Raw genomic sequence first — 21,471 nt, forward strand, 5'->3', positions numbered from 1 at the left:
GGCATACTGTACTTGAACATGTAACAATATGTTCACAATTGATTTGAACAGCATCAATAATGTTCTGTGGAACAACTGGTGTGGACATTTGTATTAGAATATGACATGTAGTTATTTGGCTCGGCTTTAAATGCGCGCAGTTGAAGCGCGCTCCTGGTTCTTCCAGAAGATGCCGAGCTGCTCAATATACAGCCCGCAGTGAGCACAGGACGCTGAGCCTCACCCTGCTACAGACCCTCCATGCTTTCTTCGAAAATGGAATACGCATATCTGTGAACCAGTTTCTGCTCAAATACGGAGTGTTAGACAGGCAGCCTGGACAGGAGGAGACCAGAATGATGTCCTCTTACTATCACCCTGCCAAGGAAGCAGACATGGCGGCCATGACAGAGCCGCTCTGCCTGGAGAGAGGTAACGTCCACTCTGCATTGGGCTGGCTAACAGAACTAGATTAAAAAAACACCGCAGCCTTTTCAAAAGATGACAGCGATGCACAGTTGATTCTTTGACTAAAATGACAATGAAGGCGTTTGTAATCAGGCGTTATTTCTTGGTTATCAAGTTATTCACATTAGTACATGTGCCGCGTTTATTCCTAGACATGTTTGAAGCACGAGCAATAACTCGGGCACTCGCACGTTTCTTTCTTTTCATTAACTGCAATATCCGTTCACACAATGCCAATGGATAAATGACAACCTTTAGTGCAAACATGCTTCATTGCCCAGTTTGCTATATAAACATCGAATGACTAAGTCTGATCGTGCTTGTTTCTGACAGTAGTCCGCGCGGTGCAGCGCGTGCACCTCTGGTTAAAGCTATGACGCGGGTGCAGCCAGATTAGGTGCGGTCAAGCCTAAAACAGTCAAATCAACATTACATTTTAATGGCTGTTATTCAGGCGCATTTCCGCCACTGTGATTACAAAATGCGTTATTTAAATCATAACGAGAACCAGTGTCTATTCGCACTCTGTTGATAATATGAGTGGTAAAGGAATACATCCTTAGCATTTTAACATTTTTGGTTCCTTCTCTCTAAAGTCAATGTTTTTTGAACGCGTTCAAGGTCACAGAGGATGCCAAATGCTCTTGCTGCTACACCTAAATATGTTTGTACCGGTTTGAAGAGACTCCCAAGGTGTAAGGATAAACAAACTTCAAATGTTTCCACCTATTTGAAAACCAGTGTCAAAATAGAGCGGATACGATTTATACTCTGACGTCAATAATAATGTTTTGGTCGGTCGGAGCAAGCCATACACAGTGATCATGGTAACCCCTGCCAAACTTGCCAATGAACATCAGGCATACACCATATCATATCCAGGACCATCGGCGATTGTGTCACAAAATGGGCAGCTCAACCCTGCACAGCTGGATATCCCTTTTAACTGAGACAAAGAATGGGTCCATACCAACTCTCCGTGACCACACAACCAACTTCAAAGCTGTAAGTTTTGCCATTACTGTGCGAGTTTTACTGTTTTACTGTGCATTTAGCTGACTTCGTTAAAGCTCACCTATTATTCTATATTTTAACAATATATTATAGGGCCATATCCAGTGGCACACATGTACAAAAGTGGTGGGGCACAACAACGTAGATGTTTATATAAGCTTCTGCCAAGGGTTTAACTTTGGTTTGAGAAGTGGGGGGGGGGGGACACAAAACAGGGGGTCCTCCGCAATGAAACATGTTCTCAATTTAATTCCATTTCCTCCCTTTCTACAAACATATTAGGGACTATGGTGTTAACAAATCCAAGGAAAATGTGTAGTGTATATAATGAGTGTGCACACTTATCTAGTATCCTATCCATGTGAACCTGTTTTATTTGTGATGACCTCACATCCTGTAGGGGGGTCCGGGGGCATGCACCCCGGGAAGATTTTTTCTTTAAATTGAAGTTAAAAGCATCAATCTGGTGCACTTTGAGGGCAACATTAAGAGATTTATGGATACAGCTCTCAACACTCATATGAAACAGAACTGTATATATTTCAATAATCAAAATATGCTCACAAGCAATAACAAATCATTGATAAACTCCTCTCTCCTATCTTTATCTTACCTAGTCTGCATTCTTTCTTTTTTATTTATGCATATTTTACTAATCACTCCCCTTTTAAACTGTGTTTTTTGTTTTGTACTGACCTATAGTACACATTGGAAGGGTTTCTTAAAGGTGGGGTAGGTAATTTTGGAGAAACCAGCTCGAGTGCGCTAGAATTTGAAAATACACAACCGGAAAAAATCTGCCACTCCTCCAACACTCACACACAGATGCTCCTCCGTGACGATGACCACTTGCGTATACAATTAATAATAAACACATTTAAAAAGTGGGGGGGACACAAATGGGATTTAGAAAAGTGGGGGGGACATGTCCCCCTGTCCCCAGTGGAAATTACGCCCATGGCTTCTGCAGTGACGTGCAGTGAGGTTCATGGCTGGTGAGGCACTGGCACTGACTCTTCAGGTTTACAAATATTATATTTTGACCTAAATCAAAATATAATATTATTTTCAAAAGCTTTTTTTGTCTGATGCTTTGATTAATTTTAAACAGACAGTTCAACAAAAGGATACCCAAAAAATGTAATTTTATCATTTAAATATTGAATTGTTCTCTCTTAGTAAGATCCCATTTTCAATACAATTGCGGTCTTACCTTGACATGAAGATGAAGTCTATTTGCCTATCCTTCTGGACACAAATCTCTATTACTTTTTTGTAAAAGTCCTCCTTATGTTCTTGTAGTTTCAAAAGTCTATCATAAATCTAATCGATAGATTTATGATTAAAAAAATGATAAAAGTAGGGTAGACATGTGGATATTATCCGGCTGAACAAAACGTGCATTTATCAAACAGGTTTGTTTCCCACAGATCTTATTTGGAGCTATTTTCTAAAATCCTATGGAGAAATCTCATTGCTTTTTTGTGGAGGGAAGCCATGCGCAGCTTACTTCCGGGTTGTAGGACGCCTCACTGCAGCTCTCTCGTCTCCTCTTCACACACCACACTTTTCGCGGCACACGTACTTACAGCCAATCAGCTCTGAATGATGTGAGATGACGTATGGTGGGGATGGCAGCTCTATGCCCCTATGGTCATTATTTTTTTGCCACACACATTAAATAGGACAATACTCTGAGCATGCGCAGTGTAGTTTTTACAGTCACCGTTCACTTAAACAGGGAGAGGGAGGGGCAGGATCGGGTTTTGTCCCACATGGCTCTAAACAGCTCAATAGGCACACACTGTAGACACTAATTAGAAGAACACAGACTAAAACAGAAATGTACAGACGAATCAGATGATTAAACATGATCTTAAAATATATTTAAGATGTATGTTTTTTGTAAGGCAAGGCAAGTTTATTTATATAGCACCTTTCAACACAAGGCAATTCAAGGTGCTTTACAAAAATGAAAGATATTCAAACAAAGGCATTTAAAAACAGTCATTAAAAAGAAAAGATAATAAAAGAAACATTAAAAGAAAAAATACATGAATAAAAAGTTACAGTGCAGTTTAAGATATAGTATATTTAAGAATAGTTCACACAGAAGTTCCACTTTACTGATGCCTTTCTTTAAGGTTTATCCGAACATGAGCTGTGTACGCTTGTATGGCACATATGTCCCGAGCAGCATACACAGAGAAAATCAGCCAGGACAAAGTCCCCAGACACTGATTCCCTTGTAATTATTATTTTAATACTTTCTGCTGACACTAGGTGGGGCTGTGCCCCTAATGACCAGTCGCCACTGGCCATATCTATAAAACACATGTCTAAAGGACTAAGACATGGCCGTAAAGCCAGCCCACATTTGAGTAATGTCATCATTTCGGCAGAAAATCTGGATCAGCTTCGTTGTTCCCCCGTTTTTAGAGATTTGGGTACGGAGGAAAAGAGAGAGGGTTTTATTTTCGGATACTTTGTGAGTCTCCTTACACACCAGGGACACATTTATGTATAAAAGACATCAAAAAGAGAATTTTGTATAATAGGTGACCTTTAAGTTGAGAGCTACTGTGCTGTCAGGAGTCAGATGGACTTACTGAAATATTAGGGTTATTCCTGAATTTGAGGAAATGTTCTGTACCAATTCAAATTCAAAACCTTTATTTATCCAGGTGAAATCCCATTGAGATCAATGACCTCATTTTCAAGGGAGACCTGCAGCAGTAGGTTCCACAAGAAGACATAAACAACAGAACAACAAAAGGACATCATACAGCAACATGTACAGGGATTACAAATTACATATTTAACCACAAGTACAGGTACCAACAGCATCTGATTTTGTAGCATCCAACCGAGCTTTAAAAACATGTAGTGGTACTAGCTTGGTAATTTTCCATTCTTTTTGCAGACTGTTCCATGTTAGTGGAGCTGCACATCTAAAAGCTTTCTTCCCTAAGACAGTCCTAGCACTTGGCACATTTAATAAAACCACAGCATGCGATCTCAGGCAATAAGTACTTTCAATTCGTCGAGAGATCAGGGAGCAGATATAAGATGGTAGTTTATCCAACATGGCTTTGTAAATGAAAAAGTACCAGTGACTGAGCCTCCGTACAGTAAGTGATGGCATAACCGCCTTGGTATACAGGGTACAGTGATGCGTAAGTGCTTTACAATTTGTCACAAATCTCAGTGCACTGTGATACGCAGCATCTAACTTGCTCAGGTAATTGGCAGGTGCATTCATATATAACAAATCACCATAATCCAGCACAGGTAAAAAGGTCACAGTGACTAGCCTTTTTGCCACCTATGCAATTCCAAATATCCATGCCCAAATGTTAAAACATGCACTTGTTTTGTTAAATATACTTTCCCTTTGACAATGTGTAATTCAAGTAGCAGAAAAAAGAGTTTAAAAATATTATTTGAATTATTTGGAATTTCTGAAATGGCTCTCGTGTACCACCTAAAAAGAGGCCTTTTTTCTTGTCCATCCTTCTTGGTGAACAACTTGCATGTCAAATAAAACATTTAAAACAGGCTTTTATTTGTTTTCTTTGCTATTATCTGGTTGATACCGATATTATGTCTCTTGTCAAATAAATCATAAACATATTTTAAACAACAGTAATTGAATTGATGGCTACTGCCATGGGTAGACTATATGTAAGTCCTCTCTTTTATTTTCATATGTTTCTATTCTCTCAGTCTATAACTAGTGTGGCAGTCAAACAAATGCAACCTGTTCCTCCTATTATCAGGATCAAATAAGTTCGTTTCAAAGTTATCTTTCTTTTGTTTGTCCTTGTCTTGAAAGTAGTAGTAGTAAACAATCTGCAGCTAGCAGGTCAAAGCTAACATTGGCATTGATTTGCTAACCTGTTACTATAACCTGGTTACAGTTCAGTTACAGGGTTGCATTTCCTGAAGAGGAAAATCCAGAAAATGATAAAATAAAGAGTTTAAAAGTTTATTTCAGTAGTTTTGCTGTCTAAATTCTCCAATTCTCCAATGATCCAATAGTGACAATGTTATTTACCCAGTTGCATTGCATTTCCAGTATAACATAACCCCTCCAGGTCTCTGGGCACATTTGGTCATTATTTGAACCTCTCAATAAGTTTACAATGTTTCTTATTCCTATCATGTTTAACACTGTTGACATAACTTCACATGTACTCTATTTTGCAGTAAACGTTACCTTTTCCTCCTGTAATACAATTTGATGAGGACAGTATAATGTAACAGTGAATCTGCTGTTTTACAGGTGAGTGGCCTGAAGCTCCTGTTGGAAGCAGCATCACTTTCAGACACCCAGCTGACACCACTTCAGAATCATGCATTTACCCAATTTATATTTAAAAATATTGTCTTTGAATAAACTGTTTTATTTTGAAGGAGGGTTTTGTCATGTTTTCCTTTAGAATTAATGATCTTGTAGGATTCCTTTAATATAACATGTTCTTTCATAAAAACGTAGTTTTAACAGGTGATAGACAAAATGCATGGGTGATGGGTTAAAAATGTCCTGTTCTGTTTAACATCCTGACTGAATGTACTCATTGTATTCCCTAATTACAGGTAGTAAATACTAATGTAAGCACAACGCATTTATCTGGTCCACAGTCAAACATGATTACAGTGTTGACAGGTTACAGCATGAATTATACAATGCTGTTTAAAGCATTTCAATAGGCTTTCAAGCAGATCATATGCAGCTTGGACAACAAATAAACAGTACACATTTGGCAATAACTGTGAAAGTAAAAGATCTAAGAGTCTGTGAAACACAGTGTTGTGCTAGTTACTGAAAACCAGTAACTAGTTACCATTACTAGTTACTTCATGTCAAAAGTAACTCAGTTACTTTACTAGTTACTTACACCCAAAAGTAATGCTTTACTGTTAAAAGTAACGTTTTCGTTACTTGAAAAAAGGGCTCCCATTAATGCCTTTATCGCCTTCATTTCAGTACTGTTATTGCATTGGAGAATAATACAGTCTGTTGATCAACTTGACATGCATTATATGCAATCTGGATTGCATCGATATTAGCTGGCTTTCCATTTTTGTATATTCTTTCTCCAGGTAGTTGGAAAAAGTTTTCCGTCCCATATGCCGTGTGCCGCCCGGACATGCTATCATGCTAACTAGCTCCCTGAAAGCGGGTGACTCCACTGTAGCAATAGCCTGCATGTGTTCTACAACATACCGTGCAATGGCTTTATCGACTTTTCCCTGGCCAGCAGTCCCTTGGTTAAAATCCAGCCGCTGTTGCTTAGGTGGAGGTGGAGTGGCGTCGGCTGAGTCTCTGTGGTCTTAGCTCTTAGGTCTAGAGCGTACCTCTATGGTACCCATGTACATGTCAAAATTCTTCCCAAAGGTCAAGGAATACCATGATCATAACACTGAGGGAGCTCCACAAATCATGTGAAACCCAGATTTGGCACAAAAAAGGGGGAATACACGTTTCGCAATTATGCCACATCAAGGTGGAACGCTCTTCCCACAACTGTAAAGGAAAGTAAAACTATACTTACCTTCAAAACCTCTCTTAAAGAGCACCTTCGGGGGAGAGCATTGCAAAACTGGCCCCGGTAATGGTACAAATCTCAACCTGTCGTTCAATGGACAGCTTCCCCCCCCCCCCCCATCTATGTATATACTCGCATTTTAGACTCTGTTACTAACTGTATATCTGTAGACTTGGTATGTCTTAAATGTCCGGTTAGGATGTATTAGAACGAAATCTAAAATGAAAATTGTAAATAAGCCATCTGTATGTAAAAAAACCACCTGTATGTAAATTGTAAATAAGCCATCTGTATGTCAAATATGTCTTATATGTCTTAAATGATATGATGAATTGGAAATGGGGGACCCTGATGTAAACAAGACGAAAGTCTTTCTCTGGTCTGCATCCCCTTAACAATTGTATGTTTTGAGCTGTACTGTACTGTACCCAATATACAAGCTGTTAATACACTTTTCAATCAATCAATCAGCTACTAGCTTCGTCCCAGCATGTTGTTTTTGCAGATGTTTTAAGAGATTTGAATGACTGGTTTGGGCAGTAGATAGGATCTTTGACCCGCCAAGACACAACTTACATTGAACTAAAACGTTCTTTTCTTTGTGCTCGACAAAAGTGAAATAGTGAGAATATCTCCAGGTGGAGAAACTAGACTTGAGCTCCGCCGCCGCCATGATAGTCTTGTTAGTAAACAACACAAACACGCCCACAGCCCGTCTCCGCATGTGACACAGGAAGTATCAAAGTACATTTACTCAAGTACTGTACTTAAGTACAGTTCTCATCTCTGTTCGCCTGGCTGTTGACTATATAAAACAAACTAACGGAGTAACGCACCATGTAGTAACAGTAACTGAGTTACTGGATTTAGAAAGTAATGCGTTAGAGTACTAGTTACTGCTAAAAATAACGCGTTACAGTAACGCGTTATTTGTAACGCGTTAGTCCCAACACTGGTGAAACATAGAGACAGTCTACCAGCAGCTGGTACTTCAATTATTCAGCTGTTGTAAATAAGATCCACTTTCATAAATAATAAAGTCTGTTCCAACATGTTGCTAACTTTACAGTAATCAGTATACTTCTGTTATAACTTTGGTTACTTATGTTAATCAGCTGTATTGTTACCATACCTGAAATAATCCAGCTAAACTCTGTAACTCCACACAACACAGGCTTTCTTCCTCACTGGGTCTGCTCTCTCTCTGTCGGAGAAGAGAGGAAGAAGCTGAGAAATAGAGCTAGCTAGATGAAGAGAAGGAGAGAGACTCGCTCTCTCTTTCGCGCGTCTCTCGCCTTCTTCTCTCTCTCTTCTCTGTCTCTTCTCGTCTTTCTCTCTCTCTCTCTCTCTCTCTCTCTCTCTCTCTCTCTCTCTCTCTCTCACATGTTCCTGTAAGACACTTAAAACACAGCATTGATAGCGGTTCACACTGTTTGATGACATATACTGAGCAGAGAGAGCTAATAGCTTCAGCAAAACTTACCCACGAAAATGGCTGCAGATGTGGGTAATATAAGCTTGTGTGTTTTGTCTGTAAGATGTGTGCAGGGTGATCGAGCTGCTGGACCGTCTGCAGCGGAGTGGGGAACTGCCTCCTCCAAAACTGCAGGCCCTCCAGAGAGTCCTGCAGAGCAAATTCTGTGCTGCCATCAGAGAGGTATGGATATACAGCGGTGGGTGAGGGGAATTCTGATCTTACACATAGTGTTTCCTTCCTGATGAATTGACAAGAGGCCATAGGCATATCTACATTGTATCATCACGTGGCTCAGTGTAGGTCGGATTCTTAGCACCACGGTTGTGTTTTCCTTAGTCCCGATGAATCGTTCAAATCTTTTGTGAACCCCATTATGTGCTTCAGTGAAGTTAAGGAACATTTTATAGGAAAATACATAAGTTCGGTTCTTTTCACTATTCAACAGCAACCCTCAGCTCTGTGTCCAGCTAAAGAGAGATGTGAGCATGAGAGGCGGGGAAGTGACTTAAAGGAGACATGTCATGCTTTTCCGGTGATTATTTAATACAACATTTACGGTACAAGATTTAATCATACAGCCCATGTAGTATAATATTTTACAAATGATGAATTACAGCAAACATGTGCAATATATCCATTATTACAGCTCCGTGGGATGGCAGTAAGACGATATGGTCCGTTGTTATTGTGCATCCATGGGTAAAGATAAACGCATAGTGCTGAACACGTAATATGAACGTGCCGGGCGGCGCGGTCCCGTGGGTTAGATGCGCGTTCATAATGCAGAGGGAAATAACTCTCAGAATAACGTTATTAGCACATTTTTACAACTTGAGGAACGAATGTTTTTAATAAGGGCTATACAAGTGTTCATACTGGGTAGTTTATTTAGTTTAAAAAAAATTATCCAACGAGTTACAGACCACTCTTTCCCCATGTAAGTCAATGGGAAAAAGTGTTTCTGGGCCCAGCAACCTAAAGGAAGTGTAGTACCGCCGATTGGCCACTATGAATATTCTCATCAGAGTCCGGCGCACTTCCTGGGGGCTTGACCAAAACGCCTTGTTGGAGATTTATCATGTTCTTCCTGGACATTGTGACGTCTGAACACCCAGTAGCCACGCCCAGAGCTATGACCAGGCTGATTGGTCCAAATTAACCAATCCACGGACTTCCTCACACACACACACACACACACACACACACACACACACACACACACACACACACACACACACACACACACACACACACACACACACACACACACACACACACACACACACACACACACACACACACACACACACACACACACACACACACACACACCACACACACACACACACACACCACACACACACACACACACACTCAGTGCAGGCAGCTCTGCTGATTTCTCCTCCCTGGCTGCAGGCTGATAACAGACAGTTGGGATCGTGGCGAAATGCTCTCTGCAGACCCATTCTCTCTGCAGACCCATTCTCTCTGCAGACCCATTCTCACAGCGTTTATCAACCTTTTTCTTACTCAATATCAAGCCACACTTATTGTTTTTACTTCGGCTGTGACTTTGTGTGTGCTCAGGATGAGTTTGGCTGTGTTTCGTTAAACAAGGAAACAACACCTCGACGGAGCTCAGCGCGATTCACAACGTCCCGACCAATCAGAGCACACGCTCACAGGGAGGGTGGGGCTGGAGCTATTGGAGCTACAACGAGCCGTTAAAGGCAGAGAGTGAAATGCAGTGAATACACGTAGTTTACAGAGATGCTGTTTGAGAAACCAATGTGAGTTTGGAGAATTGCACAATATAAATCTATTCTAGTAGACCTCAACAATGGAACTATGATCAGTGGAAATGGCCATGACATGTCTCCTTTAAAGGGAGAAGAGTCAAGACAACATGCATTTAATGAAATGTTTCCTCTGAGCTGTCATTTTTAAAGTGACATCAATTAAATATGACAGGAGGCACAGTGGCATCAGCATCAACTGTCTTGGTTTTGTTATATAGCTGTATTTATACAGCATAACAGTGTTTATGGCAATTTATATACAGGGATGCAAACTTGTCACCTTTCGGCGTGTGTGTGATTAATGTAGATCTGCAATAAAATCTGCGGCCGCGAGCTCATGTGCCATCATGACACGCAAGGTGTTCTTTTTTTATAATGAAGCGCGAGCTGTGTGCTCGAATCTTCCTGCCTGTCGGCTCTGCTCATGGATGTATAATAAGGATCTGCTGCTCCGCGATGAGGGTCTAGCTTCAGCAGCTACATTACCTACGGGTGCGTTCGTTAATATTAACTGTGTGGTCCGGAGTCACTGTGGCACAGACTGGACCGCTGGTGAACAGCTGTTAGAACGGGCCGCGCAGGTGTTCAGAGCAGAGCTCCCTGTCGGAGCGCAGAGCGTGATGTGAACTGAAAAGTCTTTCTGTCGCAATATTGTCGTTGAGCTAGCTAGCTAGCATACATTGTCACTATCTGCTAACGTTAGCCTTCGTTTTCTAATTGTTTTTTTCATAGGCTATAAACGGAGGTGGTATAAGTATAGATCTTGTACTAGAGTAAAAGTAGAAGTACTCAGATCTTGTACTTGAGCAAAAGTAGAAGTACTCAGATCTTGTACTTGATTAAAAGTAGAAGTACTCAGATCTTGTACTTGAGTAAAAGTAGAAGTACTCAGATCTTGTACTTGATTACAAGTAGAAGTACTCAGATCTTGTACTTGAGCAAAAGTAGAAGTAGGCCTACTCAGATATTGTACTAGAAGTACCAGAGTGTAGGAATACTCTGTCACAGTAAAAGTCCTGCATTCAAAATGTTCCTCAAGTGAAAGTAGAAAAGTATTATCATCAAAATATAGTGAAAGTAGCGACAGTAAAAGTAGTCGTTGTGCAGATTGGTCCATTTCAGAATAATATATATGATATGTTTTATAATGATTGATCATGAAAGTGTTCTCAAAGCTGGTAAAGGTGCAGCTAGTTTGAATGACTTTGTTTACTGCAGGGTAGCTGGTGGATTTACTCCAGGTGGAACTAAAGTCTGATTCAACGCTTGGTTATATTTCACATCATTCATCCACATCTGTAAAGTAACTAAAGGTATTAAATACATGTAGTGGAGTAGAAGTACACCATGTACCTCTGAACTGTAGAGGAGAAGAAGAACAAAGTAACAAAACATTGAAATACTTAATAAAGTACAAGTATCTCAAAATTGTACCCAAGTATAGTACTTGAGTTTATGAATGTAGTTACTTTACACCAGATGCCATAAAGATAGAAAGACTAAGCCTTGCACAGAGGCATGAAAATACATTTTCAAAATGCTCAACAGTGCTGCCAAAATTATAAACTGACTGCTACAATTAAAATAAATGCTTTTATATATTTCTATTAGATGTGACTCTTTAGCGTTTCTGTTATTATTACCACTGCTGCTTTAGTTGTTCTGACTGCTAAAATCCTCTATTCCTCATTTTAAAGCCGATATTCCGTGGGGTCGGGGGCTCGGATCCTTGTCACCTTTTTCATACCTGATGAGTTTGCATCCCTGATATATTTACTTTTAATTAAATTCACAAATTGGCTTAATGTGACAATCTACAGAAGCAGCCAGGCGCAGGTTGATGTCACTGAGTGGGACATCCTGGCTGTTGACGTGCTAAATAACAACATAAGTAAACCGTTTCAGAATCAAACAATACATTTAATAATCAGAGCACTCACAGAAAAACTTGCTTTATTTGCTCCTTGGGATGCATTTAAGGAATTGTGGGAAATGGGTCAACCTTTTGGTCTCAGATGTTTCTCACCTGTTTATCCAGTGTATTTCTCTTAACTACACTCATATGTTGGTCTGATTCCTCTGTAATCTGCTCGTGGGCCCTCAGGTATATGAGCAGCTCTATGACACTCTGGACATTGTTGGAGGACCAGAGGTGCGAGCACAGGCAACTGCCAAGGTATTACATGCAAACTAATAACCTTTTAGTTATGAATAACTTCACTATTGCACAAACGAAATGTCATAGAGACATAAGTCCTTATTTTTTTATAAATATACTCTCAAGGAGGTGTGTGGATTTTCTATCTTCATATGCATGTGATTAAATCCTCTCAGGTTGCTTGCTGTTATCATTCCTCTTGTTCATATGTTTTTAATTCAGAACCAAACCAACTGCAGCTTTTGGGATTCAAATAGTCTCATACTGTAATGCTCACAGGGAGCGGCAGGACTGAACCAACAATGCAAACACTGAGACTTGGGACTTGGAAAAAAGTTAACAGGTCGCTTGTGTAAACTGGCTTGATTTGGGAAACATGGAGGTGTGGAGGATTCTCATGGTCCTAGGGAGCTTGAGGCGAACAGCAGTGGGGTTAATAAAATGAATCGAGGGGCCATTTAAAAAAAAAAATCTGTACGAAGTGGGATATTTTGGAAGATAACCAAAGTGGCTGTCTGTGGCGATTAGCAGATTGAGGATTTCTGGCTGTTGTCTGAAGGAGAGCCGAGCTTGTGTCCTTCCAGATCTTACAGCAAAGGTGGATGTGCAGTTTGACAGAGGGAACTGCTAATTCGACCTCTTCTTCAGGAACAACCCAGTCTCACGGCATTTCGTGTTATAGTCCCAAAATATAATCTATTGATTCGTGTTCACCAACACGATTTCCCCCTTTTTTCCGTGTCACACAGAACGATTTTAAAAGCAATGTATTTCTATTGGTAGTGTTTTCTAATCAGCCACTAATATGCCACACCTGTGAGATGGATGGATTATCTCGACAAAGAAGGAGTGCTCACTAACACAGATTTAGACAAATGTGTGAACAATATTTGAGAGGAATAGGCCTTTTGTTTACATAGAAAAGTCTTAGATCTTTGATTTCAGCCCATGAAAAATGGGAGCAAAAACAAAAGTGTTGCGTTTATATTTTTGCTCAGTGTAGAACCAAGAACTCACTTTGCAGCGCCTCATTTGACTGAACCGCCAAACTATGCAAAATGCCCTCTGCACACCAAAATACAGCAAACTGAATTTAAGATTAGGAAAATACCAATCAGAGTGCTGCTGACAATCTTTATCTTCATTCAACACAGCTTTGTGTGACACATTCCGCAACATAACTGGAGATTATGTTGCAAATTGTGTCACAGTATTTTATTTTTTATAATATGAAACAGATATTTGATATGGGGTGAATTGCCTTAATGTGGGACACTCCCTAATGTGGGACACCTAAGCTCCAGTGGGTGTAGGTCTTCCTCAAACAAATGAGAGTCAGCAGGCTTGTTTGAGACGCGTTGCGGCTCGCCTCGAAAGTAGACGAGAATATCCGATTGCAGCCGGGGGAGGTCTCAAAAAGCTCGCCTGAAGTCGGACAGCTCGGAGTCGTCTTGACTCGGTTTGCAATGGCGGAAATTGCGCTGGCGTTCTTCGTTGCGGATGAAGTGGATTCAATAGAAATCCCACAATTATTATATCACTACAAATGAATGACTCAAGTGTCTGTTCATTTTTAAACAAATCAATACAAGGGGGGTTGAATCCTGTATGTAAAAGACAGAACCACTTATTACTTTTCAAAACCACTTCCGTCAGTGCACTGACCAGTTTGCATTTATAAAGAATGCACACATGTGTTTAATTGTTAATGTCAGATATGTACTAAGTAAATACATTTGTTCCTGCTCAAGATTAGATTCAACTTTATTGTTATTGCACAGATTACAGGTACTGAGACAACGAAATGCAGTTTAGCTTCTAACCAGGTGCAACAAGCAGTAAAGTGAAAAGTAATGTACACAATAGACAGAATAACATATAGAATGAATTGAATGATGAATAAACAGGGTATGAATACACTAGATATCAGCCTGTGAGCAGTATGAACAGCAGTGTTTCCCCTACCAATGTCCCCGCGCCCCGCCTGAAATTGAAGGTGTTTATTATTATTTTTATTTTTTTTATATATATATATAGCACCAAATTGCAAATAATCTATAACTACTGTCACTTTTCACGTTGATGTGCTCTTTTATTAAATAAACTAAACGCTTTCATTTTAAGTTGTGAGTTTAGTGTTTTTGACCCTAAGAAACACTGATGCATTAATCAATAACAATAATCCACAGCTCCTCTCTCTGCTCCAGGGGATTTAAAAAATATATATCCCAATGCCCCCCCCCCGCTCAGGCAGCACCCCCCCAAAGCAGTAAACCTAGGGGAAACACTGAGCAGTATGAACAGTGTGTATGAATATGCTAAGATATATAAAGTATGAAAACGGTAAGCAGTGCAAGTATAGTATAAAATACATAGATATTAATTTCATGATGATAAACATTGGAACAATGATGAAAAATGGGAATGGATGTGGCGACGTAAAACTGACACAAAACAACAACAACAAACTTTTGCTGAGTCAATTGGAGAGTTTCATCAGCAGCACGTGGTAAAAACCACCAATGAGCGCTCAGCTCCAGATACCAGCGAGTCGTTTCCCATCAAGCATTTAGCTTCCGGAGGAACTGCGCCGCCTCGCCTCGCTGCGCCGCCTCGCCTCGCTCTCAAGGCTGCGGGCGTCTTTGTCCCGCGAGATTTCAACGTCTCATGTAGGCGAGCCTCCAGAGCAAGTCGGACAAAATGACTAACCATCATGCAACGCACTAGCAAGACGGCGGTAGCAATTGCGCAGGTCTGCGTCGGTCTCGCTCATCTCAAACAAGCCTAATGAAACTGTGATGTCATGTGATCAAAATCACATGACTTCTCAAATGTCCAATCACGGATGAGGGTGGAGCAACCTTCAAACAGGAAGCAACCCAACTAAAAATGTCCCACATTAGGCTAAATCACCCTGCTTATCATATTGTTGCCTTCCTGACCAGGCCACAGTGGCAGCCTTTGCAGCCAGCGAGGGCCACGCGCACCCAAGGGTAGTGGAGCTGCCCAAGACAGAAGAAGGTCTTGGCTTTAACATCATGGGGGGCAAAGAGCAGAACTCCCCCATCTACATCTCCAGAGTGATCCCTGGGGGGGTGGCCGATCGCCAGGGAGGGCTTAAGAGAGGAGACCAGCTACTGTCCGTCAATGGAGTGGTAAGAACAACAAGTAAAAGAGGCAAAACTGCGAGGTATAACTTTCATCATAACTAAACACGGTCAAAACTAATTGATAACGTAAGAAAAACAAGGAAGGCGGTGTTGGTTGCATGAGGAGTTGAAGAAGTTACACCACCAGATGTCCCTAGAAATGTTTTGAATGCATTGGTTCTGTCTGAGCTTGATTTCTGTTTTGTAATTCTGTACAGTGCTTCAATGAAAGATATACAAAAGTTCAAACACAATCTGCAACAAAAAAAAGGTTCATGTTACCTAAGGAAAAAACGAATATGAAACAGAGAACAGTTATGTACAGAGCCATGGCCATTTGAATTCAATGCTGGTGAACATTATTCAAAGCAACACAAAGTCAGTTCAAACCTTTGTGAAAGCAATGTCTATATTTCAGAAAATGACAATTCAACTGTCTGTTTGGCCTAATGATGGTTAAAAGGATGATTATTTAGTTTTCACTTCTGTACTTGATAGTTCATTCAATGAGATGAGTTGTTTTGTGTGTTTATGTTTGTTGTATTTATGTGGATAGTGTGTAAATGTTTGTTGGACTGTGTAGACCCCAGAAGTAAAATAGACATACATAAGCTCAGGCCCACTGTGAACTTCTTGAAAACCACCTTTAATTCTGATCAAGAAATCTGAGTTGTATATCACCAGGTTGGGAGTGTAAGAAATAGACCCCACCATTACAGGGCTCTTTTTAGCTTTGGCATTATCATTGGGCTGGGGGTTCCTACCTGTCCAAATGTCAAAATGTCCTTCGTGACCCTGATGATCAGGCCAGTGCTAAAATGTATTTCAAATAAGTTATCACTCTTCCTCTTATTAAATTAGGCCAAGGCTTGGTCTGTGAAAGGTGTTTTTCTGGAGCCACAACCCCTCATAAAGTGTTCTCAAAATAAAAACATTGGACCATAGTTCAGTTTACAAGGCTTCTAACAAAATACGTTCATCTGTGCGTGTAAGAGTCTGCTAAAGCTGAGGTCACTGACACAATTTCCTGTATGCAGAGTGTTGAAGGGGAGCACCATGAGAAGGCTGTGGAGCTGCTGAAGGCGGCGCAGGGCTCAGTGAAGCTGGTGGTACGCTATACCCCCAAGGTCCTGGAGGAAATGGAGGCTCGCTTTGAGAAGATGAGAAGTGCCCGCAGACGACAGCAGCACACTAGCTACTCGTGAGGCTGTTCACACATGCACAAACAGGGGGCACATGCACACATTCAGGTTGAGGTTTGTCTCTAATTAATGACCAGCTTCCTGCTAATTATACCGTGTCATAAACAGCTAGTTGCTAAATTCATTAACGACTAGATTATTAACATTATTATTAAAAAAATATTTGATTGATTTGAAAATGATTGTTGTGCTTACGGTAAGAAAATAATGACCAACTTCAGCGACTTAACTCTAAATGACGGCAGCGCTGATCGAGGATTTAAGTAACCATCCAAGTCGGATCCGTAATAACTAACTGTGGCTACATCTCATACTGCTGTCTTATTATTGGTTTTGCTTTTAAAACGTCAGTAGCCACCAATGTCAGTGTAAATAATTTGCGACTTATATCAAAGCACTCAGTGGCAATATTGAGTGGCATTCCATGGATAGCGTTTCAGCATAGTTAGACACAGCCAAATAATTATTTAGTAAGAAAGTAATCTGGGGCCTTTCATGTGTCCTCAAGGTTGAGTAACCAACGCTGTTGTGTGGGCCCTAAGTAGATTGAAAAGCAAGTGAAGTTTATTCATATAGACCAGGGATGGGCAACTTGGATTGTGGTGGGGGCCACATCATGTATGTACTGGCCACCAGGGGGCAGCAGATTCACTTGGAACACACACACACACACACACACACACACACACACACACACACACACACACACACACACACACACACACACACACACACACACACATACACACACACACACGCACACACACACACACACACACACACACACACACACACACACACACACACACACACACATTCCATGTATTGTATGTAATTATTAACACATATACTAAGTAGGACATCTTCATTGACATTTTACAATCTTTCAGGGAACATCCTCTAATAAGCTCACTAAACAAATATCAGTTCACAGAAATGTTATTTCATTTTTTCAAATGGCATGTTTGTATTGAAAAGGTTATTTAACAGTGGAATAAAACTATTTTAAACTATTGGAAAGCACGGGAAATGTGTGTGCATTAAGATGAACCATTAAGATGACATAAGCATGAAGTCATGAACACTAACCCAGACATTAGTTGTCTAACTTGAACCTAAGACACTTGTAGTCTCTGCTGACGCACAATAAGGGGAATGTCCACACAGACACATGTCAACTCTCTGCTGTTCCTCAGCACCGCTCCCCCTCCCTCCCGCTGAAATTATGAATGAAAAGCGTAGTAATCATAGATAACACGGCAGGGTCCGTGACAGTTTGTTTTCATCTGATTCCAAATAAACAAAGTCTTGGTTTTAAGAATATTAAACTTGTTTCGCCAAATTCAGATGATAAATACAACCTTTAAGCTTGTAAAGGCATAATTACAAGCGGCAACTTAACGTCACAGCAGGCATAACAACAGCCGGTGTTTCTTGTGAGGGTTTCCCCGGGAAACAAACACAATACACACAAACGTGTCACAGATTATTTCGCGGTATTTGGCTGCCGAACTAAATCATGTAGCTACGCTGCTCGCGACGTAACTAGGAGTCTAGTGGACGGTATCAGTACTACAAGTACAAAATAATATTTTCTTTTAATTAATTACGTTGTTTATAAATTAATCTGAGGGCCGCCATTTGCCCATCTCTGATATAGACCACTATCATGACACAAATGTGTCTCAAGGGGTTTTACTATCCGTAAAGCATAAAACACCCTCTGTCTTTAGACTCTGCTGTAAATGAGGACATTTAGAGGAAACCTCAAGGCAGTGTTGTAGTCAAGTCAGCAATTCACGAGTCCAATTCACTCTCGAGTCCCCACCTTTCGAGTCAGAGTCCAAGTCAGAGTCACCTAGAGAGAGTCGGACTCGAGTCCAAGTCCAAGTCACCCAAGAAGAGTCCAAGTCCGAGTCACAATCAATCAATCAATCAATCAATCAATCAATCAATCAATCAATCAATCAATCAATCAATCAATCAATGTTTATTTATATAGCCCAATATCACAAATGTTACACTTGTCTCAGTGGTCTTCACAGTTTGTACAGAATATCAGTATGACAATACGACACCCTCTGTCCTTAGACCCTCTGTCCTTAGACCCTCTGTCATTAGACCCTCTGTCCTTAGACCCTCACATCGTACAAGGAAAAACTTCCGGAGAAAACCCACAGTTTTAAAGGGGAAAATGGGAGAAACCTCAGGGAGAGCAACAGAGGAGGGATCCCTCTCCCAGGACGGACAGACGTGCAATAGATGCCGTGTGTAAATTGAAGAGATAATACATTTGCAACATAGGTAGTCCAAATGTTTGGAAATGCATGTGTGTATAATAAGAAGATGAATCCACGAGGATATCCATCCAGGACAAGTCTTCAAGTATTCATCTTAGTGGATATATTTGTTGAAATGTAGCTGTAGCTCCTCTACATTGCTTTTATCCTTTTATACAAATGTGTCTATTGAACTGCTGTGAAGCAAGTTTGGCTACAATTCTTGTATAAAAGGTGCTATACAAATATATATTATTACTAATATAAATATAAATATTATTATTATTATAGTGAATGTTTAAATGATATCAATAAAGATTAAGCCCAAGAAAGCACATGGCTACTTAGCATGCAAAATGACGTCATTCTGCATGTTAAGTAGAGATGTGCTTTCGTGTTATCGGCTGAATCTTTATTTATTGATTAGATCACGTTACTCTGATGATAGTTTTCAAGACAGCCTGTATGTCTGATCTCAATCCTTAGAGTAATGTGTTACGGAGCCTTCTCTTCAATATTGTTTCCACATAACGAGCATTTTGCGCTGCTCTTTTCCAATGTGGAAGCAGAATGTGTGAAAGCATACAGCACGATGCGGGGTGTGTCTCTAGACATCTCTAGACTGGAGTAGCGGGGCCCAGTATGTGAACTCGCCTACATCTGACTCGAGACAAGACTTGCTCGAATCCGAGTTCAAGTCGGAGCGTCAATGTACAAGTCAAGTCTGAGTCATCGTGGGCGAAATATTCACGAGTCCGAGTTCGAGTCCACGTCAATCAGTGCGCGATTTCATTGAAAAATAACCTGGTACCTATCATGCAAGAGTCAATAGCTGACTCATTTCCAAGCAGGCAATACATTTAAAAAATTTATTCACAGAAGAATGAATGTTGTTATGGCCATATTTCTATCATTTGTTGGTGTGTAGTTTACCAATATGCAGTGTTATTTTCTATCTCCCTGCAGATCTCTGGAGTCCAGGGGTTAGCTCAAGTCCTCCGTCGACTTCATCGTCCTACCCCCCTGACTTCTGTTCTAGTGGGAGGCAAGACTGTAGATGAGAAGCAAAAAACCAAAGTAGCCTACTAACACCTTGTCTTCATGAAGCCAATGCTGCAGTTTAGGATTTTCTTCCCTCTTTCTCTCCCTACTCCTTAGAGAAATGCTGAATGAGCTTGTTATCAACCCATGCCTAGAATTGTATTTTTCCAGTGTAAAATTACCACAGCATGATATTACTTCCAATTTCTTATCGCTAGTGTGTGGCTTACTACAACCTTGTGTTCTCAATTCCCTTTATTTTGTATTGTCATGTACAATACAAAAGTCCAGCACTCTTAGCGGTGTGCAATTAGAGTTCTGTAGCAGAAGAAAGATGGAAGCTGACACACAGCCTTCAATGCTATTTATCATGTCCCGTAATAATTATGAAGAACAACCCTGGAATCACTGGCAAGTGTCACCTAGTCAAAGTTTTGGGAATTTTAAATAATAATGTATTTGTGTATTCATTGATATTCACAATTATCGATTAAATAAAGTCTGTGTAAAGTAAATGCTGTCATTTTTTTTGCTACTGCATATCCATAATGTTCTAAAATGCTCCTCCAGTACTCAAAGTTGGCTCTCACAGTAATAAGGGTTATAAGTAACTCTGTTTTATTGTTCTCTAAGACTCCAAGATGGAAGATTCAAAGGTTTATTGTCGTAACATATACACAACAACGGTGTAAACATTATTTTTAAAAAATCCTTAATTTTGAGTTTTCACCTTCATTTGACCAATCACAGAATTCTCCAAATCTTGACCTATTTGAAAGTCAATAACAAATGTTTAAATAATTAATTTCCTTCCACCCTATGCCAACAGCAGGGTGTTTCTTTCTCTCCCTCTTCCATAACAGCCCAATCCCTCCCCCAGAACCCATACAGCTGCACTTATAAACAACACCAGGAGAAAATAGGGGAATCGTCCTAGACCTAGTTCAGAGCCAGATTTCCTAACATAAACCCAATTAGTAGAGGAACAAATCCCCCGAAAAGGCTTTAGGTTTCCAGATACCCTTACATACCTTAGGGACTTTGTGGACATTAACTACTGGTCGCGGTACGCCAAGTGTACAGACATGCAGTTCGGCCCCAGAGCAAAATAAAAATAAGCTGGGGTGCTACATGGATAGCCAGGGGCCAGGGGCCTTCCACTTGGAAAAAGAATCGGAGACGGACGAGCTTTCCCCGCAGAGATATAAAATGTTAAAGTTTTGCACCAGGGGGCGTAATGTCCACTGAGTGGACATCATTGTCCGTGGCGTGTACAGAATAATACATGGGTGCGGGAAGGGGGGTGCTGAGGGTGCTGCAGCACCCCCTAGCGGCGGGCAGTGGGTGCGGAGC

At 40.6% G+C, this 21,471-nt stretch overlaps 1 protein-coding gene across 2 annotated transcripts; it reads left to right on the forward strand.

Moving 5' to 3' along the window:
• The first annotated feature begins 120 nt into the window (after nucleotides 1-120).
• On the forward strand, nucleotides 121-20,633 carry lin7b (lin-7 homolog B (C. elegans)). Of its 2 annotated transcripts, XM_034236805.1 has the most exons (6): nucleotides 121-411; nucleotides 8,552-8,670; nucleotides 12,394-12,465; nucleotides 15,393-15,602; nucleotides 16,634-16,797; nucleotides 20,044-20,633. In XM_034236805.1, exons 1-6 carry the CDS (start codon nucleotides 336-338, stop codon nucleotides 20,063-20,065), a joined length of 663 nt encoding a protein of 220 aa, XP_034092696.1. In that variant the 5' UTR covers nucleotides 121-335; the 3' UTR covers nucleotides 20,066-20,633. The 2 variants fall into 2 exon arrangements, with proteins under 2 accessions (XP_034092696.1, XP_034092697.1); XM_034236806.1 differs by lacking the exon at nucleotides 15,393-15,602.
• The last annotated feature ends 838 nt before the right edge of the window (nucleotides 20,634-21,471 follow it).

The sequence above is a fragment of the Gymnodraco acuticeps genome, unplaced genomic scaffold, assembly GCF_902827175.1.
Source record: "Gymnodraco acuticeps unplaced genomic scaffold, fGymAcu1.1, whole genome shotgun sequence".
NCBI classification, from domain to species: domain Eukaryota; kingdom Metazoa; phylum Chordata; class Actinopteri; order Perciformes; family Bathydraconidae; genus Gymnodraco; species Gymnodraco acuticeps.

Coding starts and splice junctions, on each gene's coding strand:
- lin7b (XM_034236805.1), top strand. CDS start 336: ATGATGTCCTCTTACTATCACCCTGCCAAGGAAGCAGACATGGCGGCC. Junction 412..8,551: donor GCCGCTCTGCCTGGAGAGAG/GTAACGTCCACT, acceptor TTTGTCTGTAAG/ATGTGTGCAGGGTGATCGAG. Junction 12,466..15,392: donor GAGCACAGGCAACTGCCAAG/GTATTACATGCA, acceptor CTTCCTGACCAG/GCCACAGTGGCAGCCTTTGC.